The 21915-nt window shown below is 41.0% G+C and overlaps 1 protein-coding gene across 1 annotated transcript; it reads left to right on the top strand.

The window, feature by feature from the left end:
• Positions 1-1154: 1154 nt before the first annotated feature.
• Positions 1155-8029, top strand: LOC124863031 (homeobox protein XHOX-3-like). The gene is made up of 3 exons (XM_047357271.1): positions 1155-1215; positions 4229-4446; positions 7571-8029. Exons 1-3 carry the CDS (start codon positions 1155-1157, stop codon positions 8027-8029), a joined length of 738 nt encoding a protein of 245 aa, XP_047213227.1.
• Positions 8030-21915: the final 13886 nt, after the last annotated feature.

The following is a 21915-nucleotide window of genomic DNA, read 5'->3' on the forward strand; positions in this document are numbered from 1 at the left end:
TTTTTCCCATGATCTAAAAGTGGGTCAGAGCATATTTCTAAAACTCAGTATCCAAAATGTTAAATCCATTTTGTCATGGTTGAAAATGGTTTTAGATGTGGCCTTGCTCCATCTCAGTTCTTTAAAATGAAAGACTTACCCCTTCAGAATGTCACATATTTTTTGCAAAAACCTGCTAATGAACCATTTATTTGACTCAGGTGTGTTGAATCAGGGCAACATCTAAAACATGCAGGACTGTCAAGACTGAGAGTTGCCACCATTGCATTAATGAGTCGAATATTCACACAACATACTTTCTAATTTATTTTGAGAGAGTACTATATAATAAGGGAACAAAAATGACTTGTGAACATCTCTGACACACACATGCACACACATTCCTACGGTAAACTCATGTGTTTCAGAACTGGAGAGGAACCACACAGCACCTAGGGACCACCTGCACATGCCAGAGATTTCAGAGGGAACCCACGAGGAACCCTAGGACAAACCCTGGAGAACGGCAATGGAACCACTTGAACCCCTGGGAGATCCCTGAAGACCGGCGGTGGAACCCTCAGAGGAACACTGGAGAATGGCGGCGGAAACGCTGGAACTCTCAGACAAACCCTCAGAGGAGCCCTGGAGAACTATGGTGGAACCCTTAGAGGAACTCTGGAGAGTGGCGCTGAAAGATTCCTTTAAGGGAACTTTAAAATAACGTTGCAGAACCGTTGGAACTGCTGGAATCCTTGGAGAGCAGCACTAGAAGCTTCAGCAGAGGTCTGGAAAGGGGCATGGAAGCCAAAAAAGCCCTCAACAGAGCTCAAGATCAGAAAAAACGATGCGTGTCCACCTGGACGCCCTAGTCAACAAACTCAGGCACAGGAACTAAGACTGCTCGTCCATGAACCCCTCGGAGAATTCATACACAGGAACATGAGGCAGCTTAACCTCAAATTGTTCAGAGAACTCAGGCGCAGGAACGTGAGACTGGAGTGAAGCTGAAGAAGGCTGAACAGAAGTTGCGGAAGGAGTCTGAGCTCTGATACAAGGAGGCATCAGTGAGTTGGCTCTGAAGGTCTGTGGCAGAATTCTGGAAGGCCCTGGAGACTCTTCAGGCTGACAAAGAGCTAGACCGTAGAGACAACTGTAGCTGGAGAGCCCGGGGGATGGTTGCCCATGCTGATGACATTTGGAATCCAGAAGCTGAGATCTTGGAGCTCTTTAATGGTTGGTCTCAATAGTCTCCAGTTTAAGATCACGATGAGGGTAAAAGCTCCCCCTTTCCTCCAACCAGTTCTTGAAATGACTGACCACCTCTAGTCGACACGGTGAACTAGGGGTAATGAGGAGCTGCTGATAAACATCAGCACAGTAGAAACACAACAAAACTTGTATGTTATTACCAAACACGTTGTGTAAACAGGGCCACCCATGACACATACCAAAGTAAAGACAAAATGCTAATTATTTATTTACAGTACCAGTATATCCATGCTTACTTCATTGTTTTTAAAGATAAAAATAAAACAGATAGCACATAACATAGTTTTTTAATCTGCTAAATGTACAGGGGTTGGACAATGAAACTGAAACACCTGGTTTTAGACCACAATAATTTATTAGTATGGTGTAGGGCCTCCTTTTGCGGCCAATACACCGTCAATTCATCTTGGGAATGACATATACAAGTCCTGCACAGTGGTCAGAGGGATTTTAAGCCATTGTTCTTGCAGGATAGTGGACAGGTCACTACGTGATACTTGTGGAGGAAAACGTTTCCTGACTCGCTCCTCCAAAACACCCCAAAGTGGCTCAATAATATATAGATCTGGTGACTGTGCAGGCCATGGGAGATGTTCAACTTCACTTTCATGTTCATCAAACCAATCTTTCACCAGTCTTGCTGTGTGTATTGGTGCACCGCCTTCAGGATACAATGTTTGAACCATTGGATGCACATGGTCCTCAAGAATGGTTCGGTAGTCCTTGGCAGTGATGCGCCCATCTATCATAGGTATTGGGCCAAGGGAATGCCATGATATGGCAGCCCAAACCATCACTGATCCACCCCCATGCTTCACTCTGGGCATGCAACAGTCTGGGTGGTACGCTTCTTTGGGGCTTCTCCACACCGTAACTCTCCTGGATGTGGGGAAAACAGTAAAGGTGGACTCATCAGAGAACAATACATGTTTCACATTGTCCACAGCCCAAGATTTGCGCTCCTTGCACCATTAAAACCAACGTTTGGCATTGGCATGAGTGACCAGAGGTTTGGCTATAGCAGCCCCGGCCGTGTATATTGACCCTGTGGAGCTCCCGACGGACAGTTCTGGTGGAAACAGGAGAGTTGAGGTGCACATTTAATTCTGCCATGATTTGGGCAGCTGTGGTTTTATGTTTTCTGGATACAATCCGGGTTAGCACCCGAACATCCCTTTCAGACAGCTTCCTCTTGCGTCCACAGTTAATCCTGTTGGATGTTGTTCATCCTTCTTGGTGGTATGCTGACATTACCCTGGATACCGTGGCTCTTGATACATCACAAAGACTTGCTGTCTTGGTCACAGATTCGCCAGCAAGACGTGCACCAACAATTTGTCCTCTTTTGAACTCTGGTATGTCACCCATAATGTTGTGTGCATTTCAATATTTTGAGCAAAACTGTGCTCTTACCCTGCTAATTGAACCTTCACACTCTGCTCTTACTGGTGCAATGTGCAATCAATGAAGACTGGCTACCAGGCTGGTCCAATTTAGCCATGAAACCTCCCACACTAAAATGACAGGTGTTTCAGTTTCATTGTCCAACCCCTGAATGTCTTAGTGCAAGTCCATTAGTTATTGTTAGTTTGTTCTGTTTTTTTTTTTGTTGTTGTTGTTTTTCTGTGGCACAACAGTGACTTCACCCCAACTGGCGTCTTTCTGTCTCTGCTCATTTTATTGCCACATGGCTGGTAGTTTATCAATGAGAACAGATTATAGCCATAACACAATTCAAAACACAGGGTCAGCACATCCACTGGAAAGCAAAGTCATACACTTAACCAATGCATTCTGGTATAACTGCAATCCACAGCTGTAGGGGACATGATCAACTGATCACCTGTTGTTTTTAATAGATCTGATAAAATAGAGAAAACATTTGGGTTACCAAGCAGAAGCATTAGGTTGGTTGCCTGAAGCTCACAAAAGGACTCTCTTGACAATGAGACCCAATGTCTCTGTGGGATGTTCCTGTATAAATAGTATCTGTATAAATAAAGCTTGTGAATAAGTAAAAAGCATAAAGTATTTCAAAATGTGTCCAAATTACTATGTTATTTGCAAGGAAAATGAAATCAAACTTAAATTCAGTTGATAAGTAACCTCTCACCATATGGTACATACTATTACAACCTTAAAATTATCTAAATTACTAACTCCTTTCCCCCATGATCTGTGTGTCTCTTTGGAAGCAGTAAACCAGTGATAATTCGCTCCCAAACTCCCACACATCAAACAGACGAAAACAATACGTGTCTGTTTGCAGTCTCCCCATTCAGGTCTTTAATTCTCCATAACAAAAGTACAAAGACTGTGAAGGAGACCAAAGGCTTTACTTCTGAACACCTTTAACACCTCTCAGAGCCACGGCGCCAATTCTGCTCCACCTGGAGGAGCATGTGGGCTGCAGACTGGAGAGACAGAAGCAGCATGGGGATAGGTGCAGAGAAGACGAGGTGTTTGTGTGTGACCAGGGGGTGAATGGTATAAATGTCTCTACATGCTTTTGCATCTCCACAGGTTTAGAAGAGGAGCTTGAAATAAGGACATAATTAACCTGAAGGGAGGCATACAGCGATATACAAAAACCCGACAGTTCCTCTGATTTAAACTTTGGACATAGAACTAATTTATGTGTAAGTAGTTTAATAACAAAATGTGTTTCTATCAAAAGTTAGCGGGGGGAAATCAAACTACCGTCATACAAGCAGTATGAAGTGTGATAAAGAAGACAATAGGATTTTTGTTTTAAACCTTTTTTAAGTCTACAGGTGACCCTCAGAGAGCAGTTTAGTTAAGAGTAGCTAGTTCACTGGTTTCTTATTACATAAAAACGTTTATTTGGAACTCACACTGAAACATATTCAACATGAAATCGACTCTGAAACAATGCCTACATGGTGTGATGATGGAGGACTGTTTTCTTCTGTACCAGCAGTGGATCCTTGAGCTTTTGTTGTTTTTGTCGTTTCAGTGGCAGAAGGCAGACAGCCAACAGTCCGGGCTGCTGTGATCAGCCCCAGCCCAGAGGAAAAGCAGGGTTCACTGGATCCCAACAGACGGCACAGGACGGCCTTCACACAGGACCAGCTGTCCCGTCTGGAGCAGGAGTACCGCAAGGAGAGTTATGTGTCCCGGGCTCGGCGCTGTGAACTGGCTGCAGCACTCAACTTACCAGAGACCACGATAAAGGTATGTTTTGCTTTCATAGAGCAGGAACGATGAAATCAAACTTGTTATGATGATTATAATACATACACTGAATACTTTTTTCGTTTTGTTGATTTGCAAATCAACAAGAAATTATTTGCTATTGTTTATCAATGCTTCTTTACTTTCATGGACCTTATGGTGTTGTTCCTAAAAAGGCTGGTTTTGAAAAATTTTAGTAAAATCAAAACATTATGTTTTACTGAAAACTGCTATGAATACAACCTGTCAAATACTGAAGAAGAATGTCTTCTATTATTTATTATTTTGGAAAACAATGCCAGTAACACATTTTTTAACTGCAAAAGGGCCAGTTATTTTTTCATCCCATCTTTGAACAAAGTTGGGAAATGTATATTTCCTATTCCTTATCTCAGAATGCTTTGACATGTCAGTCATTCACAAGGCCCCCTCCTCTGTTGACACCATTAGCGACCTCATGCTGTTACCGGTAACGTGGGTAGAAGTAGAGATGTCAGGTATCTATATAGCTTGGGCCAGTGTGCATCAGAGTAGATCAGAGTGTAACAAACTGAGCTTTAATGAATGCTTGTTTTTCACTTTTTCTTATTATCTGATGGTATGGACTTAAACGGTTGCATCGTCATTGAAGGAATTTTTATTAACATTGTTAGCCTATGATAAAAAAGGTTGCCATTAAAGTTTACCTCTAAATGATACAAATAGAAAAAGAGGTAAATAATTTTTTTTAAATTTTATTTAAGAAATGAATGCCACAGATGAGTCTCTTGACATTTGACTTCAAATGTGGACATAGTAATAAACCTTATAGTAATAAACTACATTTTCTCAATATATATCAAGGTTGGTCAGCAATTTTGTCCAAGTTTTGAATTCGGGCCCACTGTGTATTTGAGTTTGAGACCCCTAAACTAAAGGTTCTGAAGAGCAGTTATCTTCTAACTAATTATTTTTGAAAGAGGAGAAAAAGAAAAAAGAGATCTCAAAAAGTAACGCATCCTGCCCTGACCTGCAGAAATTCAAGAACAGATGAGAAATAAACATCTCTCAGTCTGGAAGGGGCTACAAAACCGTCCAATGTGGCTGATCTAAAACAATTCTGTCAAAGACTCACTGGCAGTTAATGAAGCTGCAAGGATTTTTCACCCAGGTATAGGGGGCAATTACATTATCACATAGGAACAGGTTGGCTTGAAAAGCCTTTTTTCTTAATAAATGAAATCATCATTTGACAAAGGCTTTTTGTATTTACTAAGGTTATATTTGTCTGTTATTAACATTTGTTAGATGATTTTCAATAATTAATTTTGGCAAAAAAGAGAAAACAGAAATAATACTTTTTAGCAGCACTGTATGGAATATGGGTCATAGTCATTCTACCCCTTCACTATTTCATACTTGAACTTTTTAGGAAGAAAACTAACCCATCTGCTGCTGGAGGATGTTTGGGACACACGTTAAAAAAATTATCTAAACAAGTTTTCTTTGTTCTATTAATTGCCTGCTGTATAGGGGTTTAGGTTTAGGGTTAGTTAGGGACTAATGTTTAAATTACTTCAATAAATAATACTTCTTTATTATCATTATTACTGTTATTATTATAATTTTTTTATCATTATCATTATTATATTTTGTCCATTTCAGCATTGCCCTTTAACAGCCTTTACATTGTCCATTGTAATATTCACACTTTGGTCACACTTAAATAATAAATGCAGACTGTGGAAGAACCACAGTGCTGGTATTATTGGACCTTAGTGCAGCATTCGACACTGTTGATCACTCCATTTTATTAGAGCGCCTGGAAAACTGGGTCGGCCTTTCTGGTACAGCACTCAGTTGGTTTAAATCCTACTTGAAGGACAGGGACTTTTTTGTGTCAGTAGGTAACTTTACATCAGACACCACAAAAATCACATGTGGCGTTCCCCAAGGGTCCATCTTAGGGCCCCTTCTATTCAATATCTACATGCTCCCCCTAACTCAGATTTTAATAAACAACAACGTAAGCTATCATAACTATGCAGACGACACACAGCTATACGTTACGATGTCACCAGGTGACTATGAACCCATTACCCGCTGGGTAAATGCTTAGAAGAAATCAATGCATGGATGGGCCAAATTATTCTTCAGTTGAATCAAAACAAAACTGAAGTAATGATCTTTGGACCAAAGGAAGAGCGTTTAAAAGTTAGCGCACAGCTTCAGTTAATACAGCTAGAAACCACCAGTCAGGCTCGAAACCTGGGTGTAGTGATGGACTCAGACCTGAACCGTCAGAGGCACATAAAGACAGTAACAAGGTCAGCCTTCTATCACCCAAAGAACATCTCCAGGATTAAAGGACTAATGTCTCAGCAGGACCTTAAAAAATGAATTCATGCATTCATCTTTAGTAGAATTGATTACTGCAACGGTGTCTTCACAGGTCTGCCTAAAACGTCGATCAGACAGCTGCAGTTGATCCAGAACGCTGCTGTCCACGTCCTCACTAGAACTAAGAAAGTGGAGCACATCACCCTGGTTCTAAAGTCCCTACACTGGCTCCCTGTAGCTCAGAGAATATACTTTAAAATACTTCTGTTGGTCTATAAATCACTGAATGGCTTAGCACCAAAATACATTACAGACTTGTTGTCAGTGTATCAACCATCCAGACCTCTCAGGTCTTCTGGCTCAAATCTACTCTGCATACCCAGAACCAGAACCAAACATGGAGAAGCAGCTTTTAGTTCTTATGCTCCACTAATCTGGAGCAAACTCCCAGAAAACTGTAAAATTGCCGAAACCCTAAGTTGCTTTAAATCAAGATTAAAAACCTATTTGTTTAGAGTGGCCTTTGACTGTGCCATCTAAACATCATTGATTACGTTTTCAGTCCAATTTTCCTTTCATTTTCTTATCCATCATTCTATTCTCTTTATTTTATTATTTTTTTTAATTACCTCTATTGTTTGACTTTTTGTATCATTGTAATGTTTTTCCTTATGTACAGCGCCTTGAGTGCCTTGTTGCTGAAAATCGCTATATAAATAAACTTGACTTGACTTGACACTTCTTGTTTTCCTGGTGTCTCAACATTATTACCTTTTCCTCTTTTTTCCGCTCTTGCTTTCTCCAGGTGTGGTTCCAAAACAGGCGGATGAAAGACAAACGTCAGAGACACTCTCTACCTTGGTCTCACCCACGCATCAACCCAATAGGGACACTTCTGATGGGTCATGTTTCTCCATCTTCTAACTTGACATACCCATTTTCCACACCCCACCTTCACCACTTACATTTACAGCACTACTCTTCACTGACTCTTTCCTCTATGATACATAGTCCAAACAGTGTACTAATAAAGCGGCCAGATTGTTTCACCCTCTCCCAACAACACAACAATCCTGGGGAGATGCCTCCACCGGCTGTACTTGTTTATCCCTCTGCTGGCATCATACACCATCATGTTTCATGCCAGTGCTCACTATGCTCTCAGTGGGGACAGCAACATCTTCTTAAGGTCCAGTGGGAGGCGATAGGGCTCAGCCATGCTAACAGTTCTGCAGTCAAAACACAGGCTACTTCTTTCCAGTAGAGGGAATAATTGTTGTGAAAACATTTAAAACATATATCTGCAATACTGTGTTGTCACCAAACAATTACAGATACAACCTGATATTTATTCACAATGTATATAGAAACAATTTTTTCCTCACTTGTTTCATCTTGTTTTAGGTGAGTTAGGATTACTTAAATTATTTCAGTCAGTCATTTTCTACCCCTTGTGAAAGTAATTATTGGGTGATCAGCATGCTAAAGAAAACAGAAATTCTCTGATGAACAGTCAACAAATAAACTTACACGTCGCCCTTCTAGAAGACTGCTGACTAGAACTTGAGGCTATTTCAAATAATGCTAAACTTTACAGCCCTCCAATTTATCCAACCCGTTGGCAGCCTTTCTTAAAAGATCCAACACAAAACGTCGCGACAAAGCCCCCATTGCTATTTTCTTCTCTTACAATTCCAATAAGCACATGCTTCTCATACGTTCAGGAAAATCCAAGCATGAAGAATCGAGCTCAGCATCTGTTTGCTATGAGCTAGGCCCTGGCCAATAGGTGTAAAGCTCAGCCGATGACACTTTAACAAAGTCTGCCCACTCAGTGTCCGCTCTGTCCCCTCTGCTTTTATATAACTTGCTGTCTGCCCAGACAGAAAAGACAATACAGAGACAGAGAAATGTAAAAACGAAAGACTGAAACAAATGGGTGGGAGAAATCCGCTGGGGACAAAAATACCACAGGGATATATTAGAGGCGAAAATATATCAGTGTTTAAAAAATAAAAGGAGTGTAGAATAATTGGAAAAATAAATATATTTTTGAGGGAAAAAAAAACTTGTTTTAAATATATTTGAGCGGCAATAAATATGAAAGAAATAAAAGGGGTAGGAAAAATTAAACAGCAAGAAATTCACTTGTTTTAAATAAACAAAGGAAAAATATGGAGTTCAAGAAAAAATATATGATTTGAAAGTTAGTGGTTTGAATAAAAATAGTGAATAAAATATAAATATAAATATTTTTATCTGATGAATTCATCAATTATTGAATAAATATCTTCATTATTTTGCGCACTAATTTATATTTTTGGCCCAGTAATTATTTTATTGAGTCATTTATTTAAGTATGTATTTATTCTTAATTATGGCAGGATTGGTCCTCCATACTCAGGGGGGCTGAGTATGGCTCTAGCGTTCTATGGACAAGAGGCTGGGTACACCATGGACAGGTTGCCAGACAATCACAGGGCAACACAGAGACACAAAGGACAACCAACCATGCAGACACCCTTTCACACACCCTGAGGGAGGAAGCTGGAGTACCCGGAGAGAACCTACTCATGCATGGGGTGAACACAGGGAGAAAGACCCCTGGATGGGGGTCTATTTGTTAGATGCCATAATAATGGCTGAGAGAATTTTGACGAAGAATTTTCGTAACTTTCCTTAAATTCTGAATTTATTTTGGAAGTTTACTAAGTTTCTGTTTTATACTTTATGACTTGTGTCAAACATTTTGGGTCACACTGGGGTCACAAGCATTTCACAATAGTTTGCTGGACGTTTGTCCCATTCCTTCCGGTTTAAAAATTATCTTGGTCACACACCTTTTCAGCTCTGCCCACAAATTTTCTTTGGGACTGGGAATAATTTACTTCAATGTCCTTAAGGCTCTTATGGCATTCATTGTTTCCCTATGTATGCCATTTAAAGTCTTATTTGAACCTCAAACCTTTAAATTCCTAAACGATGTCTTAAGGCGTTGCTTCGATATTGACACATGTTCTTACCTCATCCTGCCATCTGTTTTATGAAGTGCTCCTGTTCCTGTTGCAGCAAAACAAACACACCACTTGAGGCTGCCTCTCCCTTAATTCACAGCTGGGATAGGGTTCTCCAGTTTGCAAGCTCCCCCCTATTTGTTTTTCAGTATTGCCAAACACTTAAATTTTTGTTTCAGCAGAACACAGGTCATGTCTCCAAAAATGTAGGTCTTTGTCCCTAAATACGGCATTACACCCATGGGGGATGTGGGTGTTTCAACACCAACACTTTTCCTGGTGACAGGATTCAACACCCAGACTTTTTAAACAAACACCTTACTGCAGCTGCTCAGTTACTCTGGACCTGATGTGTTTGTGCTCAGGGTTCCTGCCTCCTCCACACTCCTGTCATTTCTTGATACCAGCTCTTAGGGAGACTGGCTGTTGATTAGCTACTGGCTCTTGTATTTGTTTAACTCAAACAGGTGTCCTGCCAAGGTAGCTACTCCCCACACAATCTGGTTCTCCTGCGTCGGGAACAGGGAGAGTGGCACATATTCACCTTTAAGGTTGCTTATTTAATTCCTAAATGTTGTTTTTGTGGGTAAGCTTGCGTAAGTAAGTACTATTTAGCAGTCTCATCAGTCTTATCAGCTAGACTGATATAACTATTAAACTTACCATTGACTTTTTGCCAGACAATATCAGTAAGATAGAGAAAAAGGCAGAGGGGGAGAGTGATTTCTTTTTCAAGATAAAGCCTATAAGTGAAGTTGAAAGAAGACAAAGGAAAAATGTTTGTGTAAAATTACAGCCTTTTTCAATTAGACATTGTTTATATTTCTGTCAAGATATAATTTTAGTTTAAGCCTGCTTTCTTGTTTAGGATAAACAGATATTGGAGGCATCAGTGTCAGAGAAAGTACAGAGGTAGGGAGGTAAGCAATTAAATAAATTTAGGCATAAAATAACAAGATGATGTTGTTTAACTACAGCTTTTGCATGTGTGTGTGTCATGGATGAAAACGTTTTACAATCCAAGATGCACATCTGTGTCTGGCATGAATGTAGGCCTATATTCAATTCAATTCAATTCAAAAATACTTTATTAATCCCAAAGGGAAATTAAATGTTGTTATAGCTCATATTATGAAGGTTTCCTCAAAGAGCCGTTGTAGATGCTGATGGCTGTGGGCAGGAAGGATCTCCTTTAGCGCTCCGTCTTACAGCAGATCTGAAGAATCATCTGACTGAAGACACTCTGTTGTTGTAGGACAGTCTCATGAAGAGGATGCTCAGGGTTCTCCATAATGTTCTTCATTTTATGAAGAATCCTTCTTTCCACAATGATCTCCAGAGGTTCCAGAGGAGTCCCCAGAACAGAGCCAGCCTTTTTTATCAGCTTATTGAGTTTTTTTAAGTCCCTGGCTCTGATGATGCTTCCCCAGCAGATGATGGTAGAAGAGATCACACTTTCCACAACAGACTTATAGAAGATATGCAGCATCTTGCTGCAAACACCAAAGGACCTAAGCTTCCTCAAGAAGTACAGTCTGCTCTGCCCCTTCTTGTAGATGGCTTCACAGTTGCATCTCCACTCTAGTCTGTTGTCCAGGTGAACACCGAGGTATTTATACTCCTCCACCACCCCCACTTCTTCTCCCATGATAGAAATAGTTTTTGACTTATTCCTGTTTCTCTTAAAATCTAAAATAATCTCCTTTGTTTTAGTCACGTTCAAAATGAGATGATTGTTTCCACACCATGCCACAAAGCGGTCCACCACCTTCCTGTACTCATCTTCTTGTCCATCTCTGATCCACCCCACGACTGCAGAATCATCCGAGTATTTCTGCAGATGACAGGAGTCTGTCTTGTACTGGAAGTCTGAGGTGTACAGAGTGAAAAGGAATGGTGAGAGTACAGTTCCCTGTGGTGCTCCTGTGCTGCTGACTACCTGGTTAGACTCACAACCCTTCAGTCTCACAAACTGTGGTCTGTTTGTCAGGTAGTCTTTGATCCAGGAGATTGTTGAGGCCTCCACCTGAGTCTTCTGGAGTTTCTGACAAAGCAAATCAGGTTGGATTGTATTAAATGCACTGGAGAAATCAAAGAACATGATCCTCACAGTGCTGCTGGCTTTGTCCAGATGACAGTGGGTTTGTTGAAGCAGGTGTATGATGGCATCTTCAACTCCAACTCCACAGCGATAAGCAAACTGAAGGGAGTCCCGATAGTTTATTGTTTGCTTACTCAGGTGGGCCAACAGGAGTCTCTCTAGGACCTTCATGATGTGAGATGTCAGGGCAACAGGTCTATAGTCATTGAGGACTGATGGGTGAGTTTTCTTTGGTACCGGAACAAGACAGGAGGTCTTCCACAACACCGGAACCTTCTTCTGGGCCAGGCTAAGGTTGAAGAGGTGCTGCAGAATCCCACAGAGCTGCTCTGCACAGGCCTTCAGGACTCTAGGGCTGACATGATCTGGACCTGCAGCCTTATTCCTATTCAGTCTCTCCAGTTGTCTCTTCACCTGACTTCTTGAGACACACAGGTGGAAGGGGGAAGCAAAGGAATCATCAGCATCTTCTGATATGGTTGAAGGCAAATATGTAGAAGCAGAAGGGTCTAGGGCTGAGGTGGAAGATAAAAAATGTGAGGTGTTACTGGACAGCTGTGGGTCCTGTGGGTCAAAGGAAGATGGAATGTCTGTTTGGCTGTGAGCAGGAGAGGAGGATGCGAAGCTGGTTTCTGAACTGAACCTATTGAAGAATGTGTTCAGTTCATTGGCTCTGTCCAGACCTCCATCGGTCTGATCTTCTTTCTGCTTGAAGCCTGTGATCTTCTTCATCCCTGTCCACACATCTCTGATATTGTTTTGCTGGAGCTTGCTCTCCAGCTTCTTCTTGTACACCTCCTTGCTGTCTCTTATCTTGACTTTAAGTTGCTTCTGTATAATCCTCAATAATTCTCTGTCTCCCTCTCTGAAGGCTCTTTTTTTCTTGTTAAGCAGGTCCTTCAGGTCACTGGTGATCCAAGGTTTGTTAATGGGGAAGCATCTCACGGTTCTGGTGGGGATGATGTTATCCACACAGAAGTTTATATAGTCGGTTACACACTCAGTCATGGCATTGATGTCCTCTCCATGTGGCTGGCACAGTGCGTCCCAGTCTGTAGCCTCAAAGCAACCTTGCAGAGCTTCTTCAGCTTCCTGTGACCATTTTCTCACAGTCCTCTTTATTACAGGTTGTCTCTGAACAAGGGGCTTATATTTCTAGCAGAGAAAAACAAGATTGTGATCTGATTTGCCTAGAGGAGGTTGTGCTGTAGAGATGTATGAGTCCTTGACATTTGCATAAAACAAATCCAATGTTTTGTTTTCTCTGGTAGAGCAGCTGACAAATTGTTGAAACGTTGGAAGTGTAGCAGAGAGTGAAGCATGGTTAAAATCACCAGAAATTGTCACAAAAGCATTGGGGTTTTGTGTCTGTAGCTTAGCAACAACTGAGCTGATGGCATCACATGCAGTGTCAGCAACAGCGGAAGGTGGAACGTAAACTGTTACCAAAATAACACTGGTGAACTCTCTGGGTAAATAATATGGATGAAAACTTACTGCCAACAGTTCAATATCTGGACTGCAGAGATGACACTTCACAGTAACATGTCCTGGATTACACCATCTGTTGTTCACAAGTACTGCCAGTCCACCTCCTTTACATTTGCCGCTCCTCTTTAAATCTCTGTCTGCTCGTATGGTTAAAAAGCCCGGCAGAGAGACACTGGAGTCGGGGATATGATCCTGCAGCCATGTCTCAGTAAAACACATGATACTGCATGCCCGGTACTCTGGCTGGGTCCTTTGTAGGGCTTGGAGTTCATCCAACTTGTTTCCCAACGATCTCACATTGCCCATCAAAATCGACGGAAGAGATGGTTTGAACTTCCTCCTTCTCTCTCTTCTCTTAGCTCCTGCTCTGCATCCACGGCGTCTCCTTTTCAACTCATCAGGTATTTGGGGTTGTAGTTGAAGTATTATTTGAGCTTTTGAGATATTAATCAGCTGCTCCCGGTTGTAAGAATCAACCCCGTTGCCATGGCAATGCATCATAACAAATGTCCAAAAATAGAAAGTATTAAGAAAAATCCTCCAAGTTGCACAGCATACAGCATACAGCACAGTAAAATTAAAATAACTATTTACAAATTTTAGAAGCAAATGGAAAAGCCACAAAGTAAAGCTTGGTTTTCATGGTGTTTTTAAAGCTTTGCAATATATGAGCTATATGATTAAACTTGCCTTGCCTTGCTGAGTGACCTTTAAGCCTGTGTCCATACAGGACATGTTCACTGTTGATGATCTCACTCTCTTACCAGCATCAGCCAGCACTTTCAATGAATGATACCTACATTTCACATCCCTGGAACAACGAAAGGTCTCCTTTCTGAACGCTTTGATGATTTACTTCCCATGGTGTTTTTATTTTGATAGGGATAATTTATTAATACCCCTACAACTAGTTTAAATAGTTCCTAATTTCTCCTGAAAAGTGATTTAAATGTATATCAGCATGCCTTCAGAATGTAATTAAATGAACAAAATTGGGAAAAGAAATTACTTGTTTTTCAATTAAAATAGTCTGAACAGATTTTAATCCTAGTAACCATGTGTCAAATAATGTGTTAAATCTGTAATTAGTATCACAGATGCTTTCATGCTTTTCATTAAACATTCAGCCAATTTGAAGGAGGAAATAACATCAACCCACCAGTTTCCTTATCTGCGTATCCTTGCTGAGTAATAGGGGAGCTGGTGAGCAACTATTGGGTGTTGTGTGCTGCACAGTCGAAATCAAAAAGATCTGACGGAATATACCAAATACAAAAGGCAGAATTTAGCAGCAACGCATCTTTTCATCAACCTATAATTGTGCATGTTCCATTAGCACAACAAACAAAAACAAATCCTTAGCTTCTGTTCCCCAAAGAAATATACACCCTTCATTAAAGGCTTTGCATTTGCAATAAAATTCTGGTAGACTGGCATCAAGTAAAAGAGAGTCAGATTTTGATTACCAGAATCACCCAACCTAAAAGTAACTAAATTTAAGATTTTAAAACTATTTGACTGGAGGACAAGTGTCAACACCACAGGTTCTCAGCAAATGTGGGGATCTTTTTAAGGTTGTTGGAAATGTTTTAGGTGATGCTCTCATTTATCTGTTTAGAGAAATGAATACTTCAAAAGATTGCTACATTGTGGGGAAAGCATTTTAAACATATTGCACTTTTTATGCCATCTTCACTAGTGTATTATGCATGGGTCACACAGCACAATTTTAAAAATTTGCGTTTGATTTTTAAAACCCGAGAGATCCCACATGTGAAGATAAAAGATCACAGATATAACAAGTTTGGTCCTACAGCAGGACCTTCATCTGCTCCCGGGGCTGATGACAGTGGTGGTGGTGATTGCAGTTCTGGCTGTGGCACTCAAAGTGAACAGGAACCTATGGTGAGCTGGGCTGCTTTCAAAACACTTAGGCTAAATCAACCCAACTCCTTGGTAAAACTGCTAAACAGATAAAACATCAATAAAATAATTTAGGCTAATGTTCTTTGGCCAGGTTAGTTTGTATTGTAAATGTACATGAAATTAGCTAATGTCATTACCACTAGCAGCTATATGATTTATCATATCTATTCTTTCTCTTTTCTTCTTCCCTGAAACACATATGCACAGCCAATAGGATGAATGTTGCTTGAAGATTCATTACTGCGATGTAGTGGTGGAGTATACATTTTTGTGGTGTTAATAAATGACAATTTTTGGAACCATTTAATGTGTCCACTCTCACTGATTCAATTACATGGCTATAGGTATGCAGTTTTAAAGAGGTGCATTGTTGGTTTACACATCGAAGAGACCTAAAAGGTGTGGGCCACTCTGGTCCAAAATACCAGGGCCGATTTTTTGTCCAGGTCCGCAACTGCTGACAGACCTACAGAATCAAGACAAACAGCCTCCAATAAACATCTTGATGATACCTAAGACTTTTGGGAAAAAATCTGTGGACAGATGAGACAAAGGTTTAACCTTATCAGAAAATCGAAAAGGGAAAATCCAGTTCCTGAATTTAAGCGTAAGCACACTTGGATTATACTGCAGGAAAATGATCTGAGAAACAAGTCCACTTTTGAATGGTTAAAAAAACAAAAGCAAGGTTTTTGACTGACCTAATCAAAGTCTGTACTTAGATCCCATTGGAGATACTGTGGCATTACTTAGCCAGATTGGATGATTTTCCAGCATCGATCGCTAAGTTAAAATAACTGCAAAGAAGATTGGGCCAGAAATGCTCAACAGCAATGTAAAAGACGCATTGCCAGTTATCAGAAACACTTGATGACAATTGGTCCTGTCAAGAGTGGCACATCCACCATCCACTTATTAGATTAATTTATTAGGTTTGCTTGCTTTTTTTTTTTTTTTTTACACAGGGTCATATTGGTTTGGACACATTTTTTCCCAATAATGAAATTACCTAAAATAAAGTTATCATAATGTTAAAAATATTCTAAGACTCTTTGTATGCTAGCAGTACATTTTCCTCAGATATCTGAAAAGCAAAGAACTATGAACCACTTCGATCCAGACCTTTTATAGCTTTTTTACTCTCTGGGAAGATTGTCAAATAAATAGTGTTTTTACTTAATCTGGCTAAACTAGAAGGCACCCAACATACACTAAATTGCCAAACGTATTGTTGTGGTATGACTCTCAGGAGAGAACTGTGATGGAATCCTGTCTCTGCTGATTTGAGGCTAATAAAATATTTTACTTCTGATACCATGTACTGATTTAACCCACCTGCACAGGTGTTCATAACACCAGCCATTGTATGGTAGCTTACACCAGGAGCTGCTCTATATAGGCTCTGTATAATCATGCTGGACAGTAAATAGAGAGGTTAAATACAGGTATGTATACACATCTGAACAGAGCTTAGCATGGCAGGAAACACAGAGAGTACAGCTATGATAATAATGGTCTTTATTCACGTGGAATCATAAATGGAGAAGCCAGACTAGAAAGCCTGCACTGCCTCAGATAAGATATAGAGTACAATTAACAGCTTTCAAGTGACAGAAAACCCCTCTTGTAGCCACATTGGGAATCCATGAATGCCACAGTGTGTTTATGTGTACTACAAATGATCAAAAACACGATTTCATATCAGAATAGAAAGTTTTTAATTTCAAGGTGTAGTACTTAAATACTTTAATGTTGTCCTTGTATAAATGAAACACGTTGCCCAGTCTTTCAGTTTTTTATCCTTTCTCTCTGCTAGAAATTGGTACTGGCTGAGCTTTTACTGTGACTAACTGTATGTGCTCTCTTTTACGCTCTAGACCTGAAAACTGGCTCAGAGCCTATCTGCTTAGCTGTTTTTCTCTCCTAGATGAAGCCACTGAAGACGTTACTACTGCCTTTAAAGTTTTATTTTTCTTTAGAAAGTACTCCTAGATCAGTGATTCTTTGTTCCTTTCTGTATATACTCTTTTCTCTCAAACGGCCAGTCGGAAAGGCCGATGGCCACTGAAACTGAGCATGGTTCTGCTGGAGGTTTCTTCCTGTTAATGAGGAGTCACTACATGCATGTTCAGTATGAGGGATTGCTACAAAGTCAATGAAAGTGACTTTCCACTGTTGCAACATGCTCATCCAGGAGGAGTGAATGCTGCAATCTGCTGGCTTTCCTTAGATAGAAAACTATTCAATTGAGTAGGTGTGTAGGAGTGCGTGTTTGTCGCCTGGAAGTGTACATTTGTAAGTATGGCAAGACTGGCAGAAGGCCTGCAATCTACTGCACCTCAGACACTTTCTGAGAGAAAAGGGTGTTAAGTTGTGGTGTTTAAAATATAGCATCCTGGACCATATCAGTACAAATATTACAGTTATTAACATCTGTATACATATGGTATCATTGTTTAATTAGTTTAATCTATATAATATTACATGTGTAATTCAGAAAAATAAAATAGTTAACTAATTAACCATCTGTGGTAAATTGGTATGATTTCTTTCCTAATTATACTGCATCTTTAAACCGAGAGCTGTATGTTTAGAAACAGCACAGAAGATGTGAAAGAGAAGATGGAGGCTTACTGGCACCAGGAGATATTTTCCTGGTTTATTGAGCAACACTTTTCCTGTCTACAAGTAGTACTAGACTATAAGACTGGCTGCAGCAATGAGGTGCAATGTGTTGATCTGAAGGACTTTTATTGTGTTTAGCTACGTTAGCATTAAATGCTTTTATTTTGACTGAAGTAAAGGACCAGATATTTTCACATCATGATGCAAATCCAGCATGTGTAAATTTACTGCTATCTTCAGCCTGGATTATACCACTCTGCTTCCACCTGTTCCTGTACACACACACACACCAGCCTCCCACTCTCTGGTTGGCTCCGCGGTTGCTTTAAAATTATCCCTGTTTGAGGCGCTCAGTGTAACTCTTCGGGTAATGAATGAGGCAAGTCGACAGCCCTGGAGTGAACTGCTGTTCTGGACTTCTCCAGAATGGAGTCCGTCTCTGCCTGTGCACGTTGTTGTGCATTCACGGTGCCACGAGTGCACAAATAAGTATTTTTTGTTTCTCCTTTTAACTCATCGTCAGGTTAGGTGGAGTGGGAGGTGGACTATGTGGAACACAATAAAAAAAAACTGATTGTTTTTAAAAATAAATGTGAAGTCCAATACCATTTTGTGGCTGCATCTTTTTAAGACTTCTAAATTTCTTCTATCAAGAAGTCCAGGGCTATTCAGAAAACCTCCGGGTCGAACGACGCGCCTGGTTCTGTGTAAAGCTCCCTATATATGAAAATGTGCAGTGTACAAAGTAGAAACATAATGTTTCTACTTTGTTTCAAACATTACCGCCCCCACCACGACACAACTGTGTTCTCCACAGGGACCGCCTGTCTAAAGGTATGTCCCAATTCAGGGGCTGGATCTTTCGATGGACCCAGTCTATGTGGGTTGGGTCCTTCGTCAACCGCTAAAACCACGGAGTCCAGAAGTGAGCAGCTGCGGATTGGGACGTTCTAGCCTCACCGCCGGGAAGGCTGGCAAGGCAAACCGGCAGTTACTACGGTGGGAGCGGAAAACTCCGAACATGTCGGAGCACCGACCCCCACCGCGACACAACTGTGTTCTCCACAGGGACCGCCTGTCTAAAGCGACGTCAGTCATGAACGGACCAGAGAGCAAACATCGTGCGTAGGCGGGGCTCATGGGAGTTGTAGCGTCGTGAGGTCGCACTTCAACTTGCTTATTATTTCAGATCCCATTTGAAAAAACTACAATTAAAAACTGTATATATAATTCAACCCGACAAAGTGGCTAGTTAGAGTGGCTGTGTTACCCGCCACTGCTAAAATTCACCCACATTTGGCGGGTTGTGCGGGTGTTAATGTCAAGCCCTTGGGGAGTCACACTCTTAAGCCTCCCTGGTAAGGTCTATTCGGGGATTCTGGAGAGGAGGGTCTGTCTGACTGTCAAAACTCAGATTCAGGAAGAGCAGCGTGGTTTTCGTCCTGGCCGTGGAACACCGGAGCAGCTCTGCACCCTGAGCAGGGTCATGGAGGGTGCATGGGAGTTCGCCCAACCAGTCTACATGTGCTTTGTGGACTTGGAGAAGGTGTTCGACTGTGTCCCTCAGGGAATCCTGTGGGGGGTACTCCGGAAGTATGGGGTACCAGGCCCTTTGATATGGGGTGTTAGGTTCCTGTACGACCAGTGTAAGAGCTTGGTCCGCATTGCCGGCAGTAAGTCGGACTCCTTTCGGTGAGGGTTGGACTCCGCCAAGGTTGCCCTTTGTCACCGATTCTATTCATAACTTTTATGGACAGAATTTATTGGCGCAGCCAAGGTGTTGAGGGGATCCGTATTGGTGGCCGTAGGGTTGCGTGATCTGCAGCTCTCACTGGAGCAGTTTGCAGCTGAGTGTGAAGTGGCTGGGATGAGAATCAGTGCCTCTAAGTCCATGCCATAGTCTTAAGCTGGAAAAGGGTAGAGTGTCTTCTCCGGGTCGGGGGGGGGAGGTCCTGCCTCAAATGGAGGTGTTCAAGTATCTTGGGGTCTTGTTCACGAATGAGGGAAAAATGGAGCGGGAGATCGAAAGACGGATTGGTGCTGCGTCAGCAGTGATGCGGGCGCTATACCGGTCTGTCGTGGTGAAGAGAGAGCTGAGTCTCAATTTACCGGTCGATCTACGTTTCTACCCTCATCTATGGTCATCAGCTTTGGGTTATGACAGAAAGAACGAGATCACGGATACAAGAGGACAAAAATGAGTTTCCTCCGCAGGGTGTCTGGGCTCTCCCTTAGAGATAGGGTGAGAAGCTTGGTCATCCGGGAGGGACTAGAGCTGCTGCTTTTCCACGTCGAGAGCAGCCAGTTGAGGTGGCTCAGGCATCTGGTTAGGATGCCTCCCTGACGCCTCCTTGAGGTGTTCTGGGCACATCCCACTGGGAGTAGGACCAGAGGAAGACCCTGGACATGCTGGAGGGGCTATGTTTCTCAGCTGGCCTTGGAACGCCTTGGGATTCCCCCGGATGAGCTGGACCAAGTGGCTGGGGAGAGGGAAGTCTGGGTCTCTCTGCTTAGGCTGCTGCCCCTGCGACCCAACCCCAGATAAGCGGAAGACAATGGATGGATGGATAGAAACAGCACCAATGTTTTAATTATATCTTCAATACATTTAAGTCTTTTCATCTCTGAGCTTGAAATGTCTCCGGATTTGATTTCAGAAAAAAGACTAAAACTATAATTGAAACTTATAAAAACTAAACGGAAACTAAGCATCTTTAAATAAATGATGAATAGAACAGAATTCAAAACTAAATAAAAATAAAAACTAATGAAAATTGCTATTAAAACAGTGTTTCAGGTTCAGGGCTTTGCTTTGGTTATGTTAGTGGTACTCTTATTGTAAGTAAGCTATAATTTATATGTTGTATGTTATAAAATTTAGAGTCCTTAGCAAAGACCTCACGGTTAGGGTTAATCTGTAATGATTAATGATTTTTTAAATGGAGAGTTAAGTATCCATAAACCTAGGTCAACTGGCTGGTAGAATAGTGGGAACTGTTCTCAGGAGGTCCTGAGTAAGCTATATTAAGGATGATTTAGGTTATGGAAATCTCTCAAGGCTAGGTTCTAGATCCACTAAGAATACAGAGCTGAATAAGAAACATCTATTAATAATGAGTTAAACCTAGAAACTATCTGTCCCCAGGAAAGCCCAAGTTAACTGCAGCATGAATAGCACAGTTGCCCCATTCTGTGGATAATAAGAGGCTGTACAATGCACAGTTCTAATCAGTTATTTAATTTTGGACTCTGCACAGTTGCAGATGAGTTTTAAAATACCCCCTACCTTGGAATGTTTTAGTTACACCAAGTCTGGTAGCGGAGGAGAAGTTGTTAAGTTAGTGAAAATTCAGAATAAGTTCTGTGGTAAGTATGTGCATAGCCTGGGTTTTCGGTTTCAGAAAGTCAGGTAGCCGTTACACAAGGAATGTGTCATAAATGGCTTGTTCTTTCCCAAAATAGCATTGAGAAGTTAGAGCATAACTATTTCCCAGAAATATTTGTCAGGAGAAGATGATCAGACCATGATTATATCTCTTATTATTTTGTGGATACATATATTTTTGAGCGTTCCCGTTTCTCATCACAGTCAATAATTTATCTCAATAACAAAACTGCTCTTCATTTTTATGCAAACAGCAGCTTTTTGTTCCACAACAGCTTCTACCTAACCACCATCAGACTTTTGAACAGTGCAAATAACTCCAGACTCTAATATAATTTTATCTACATGTTTTGACTGTTTTGCACATACCCCTGCACATAATATATTTATATATTTATGTTGCCTCCTGTCTTGACCTGTTTTTTTATTCTATATTTATTCTTTTATTGTTCTTTTTATATTGTTTTTATTTTTATCCAACTGGTTCTGTTGTGACCTAAAAATACATCATTATTTCGTTCTTCAGTGCATCTCTGATTTCATTTTTTATTGACAATAAAGATAATCTGAATCTGAAAGGAAATTATGTTTAAATTGTGTAATGTTTC

This window comes from Girardinichthys multiradiatus, chromosome X (assembly GCF_021462225.1).
Source record: "Girardinichthys multiradiatus isolate DD_20200921_A chromosome X, DD_fGirMul_XY1, whole genome shotgun sequence".
Taxonomy (NCBI): Eukaryota; Metazoa; Chordata; class Actinopteri; order Cyprinodontiformes; family Goodeidae; genus Girardinichthys; species Girardinichthys multiradiatus.

What these genes read in the sequence shown, in the direction of transcription:
- LOC124863031 (XM_047357271.1), top strand. Translation starts at nt 1,155, where the DNA reads ATGGTTGCCCATGCTGATGACATTTGGAATCCAGAAGCTGAGATCTTG. An exon ending in GATCTTGGAGCTCTTTAATG is followed by an intron (nt 1,216 to 4,228) that starts GTTGGTCTCAAT and finishes TTGTCGTTTCAG; the next exon opens with TGGCAGAAGGCAGACAGCCA. An exon ending in TACCAGAGACCACGATAAAG is followed by an intron (nt 4,447 to 7,570) that starts GTATGTTTTGCT and finishes TGCTTTCTCCAG; the next exon opens with GTGTGGTTCCAAAACAGGCG.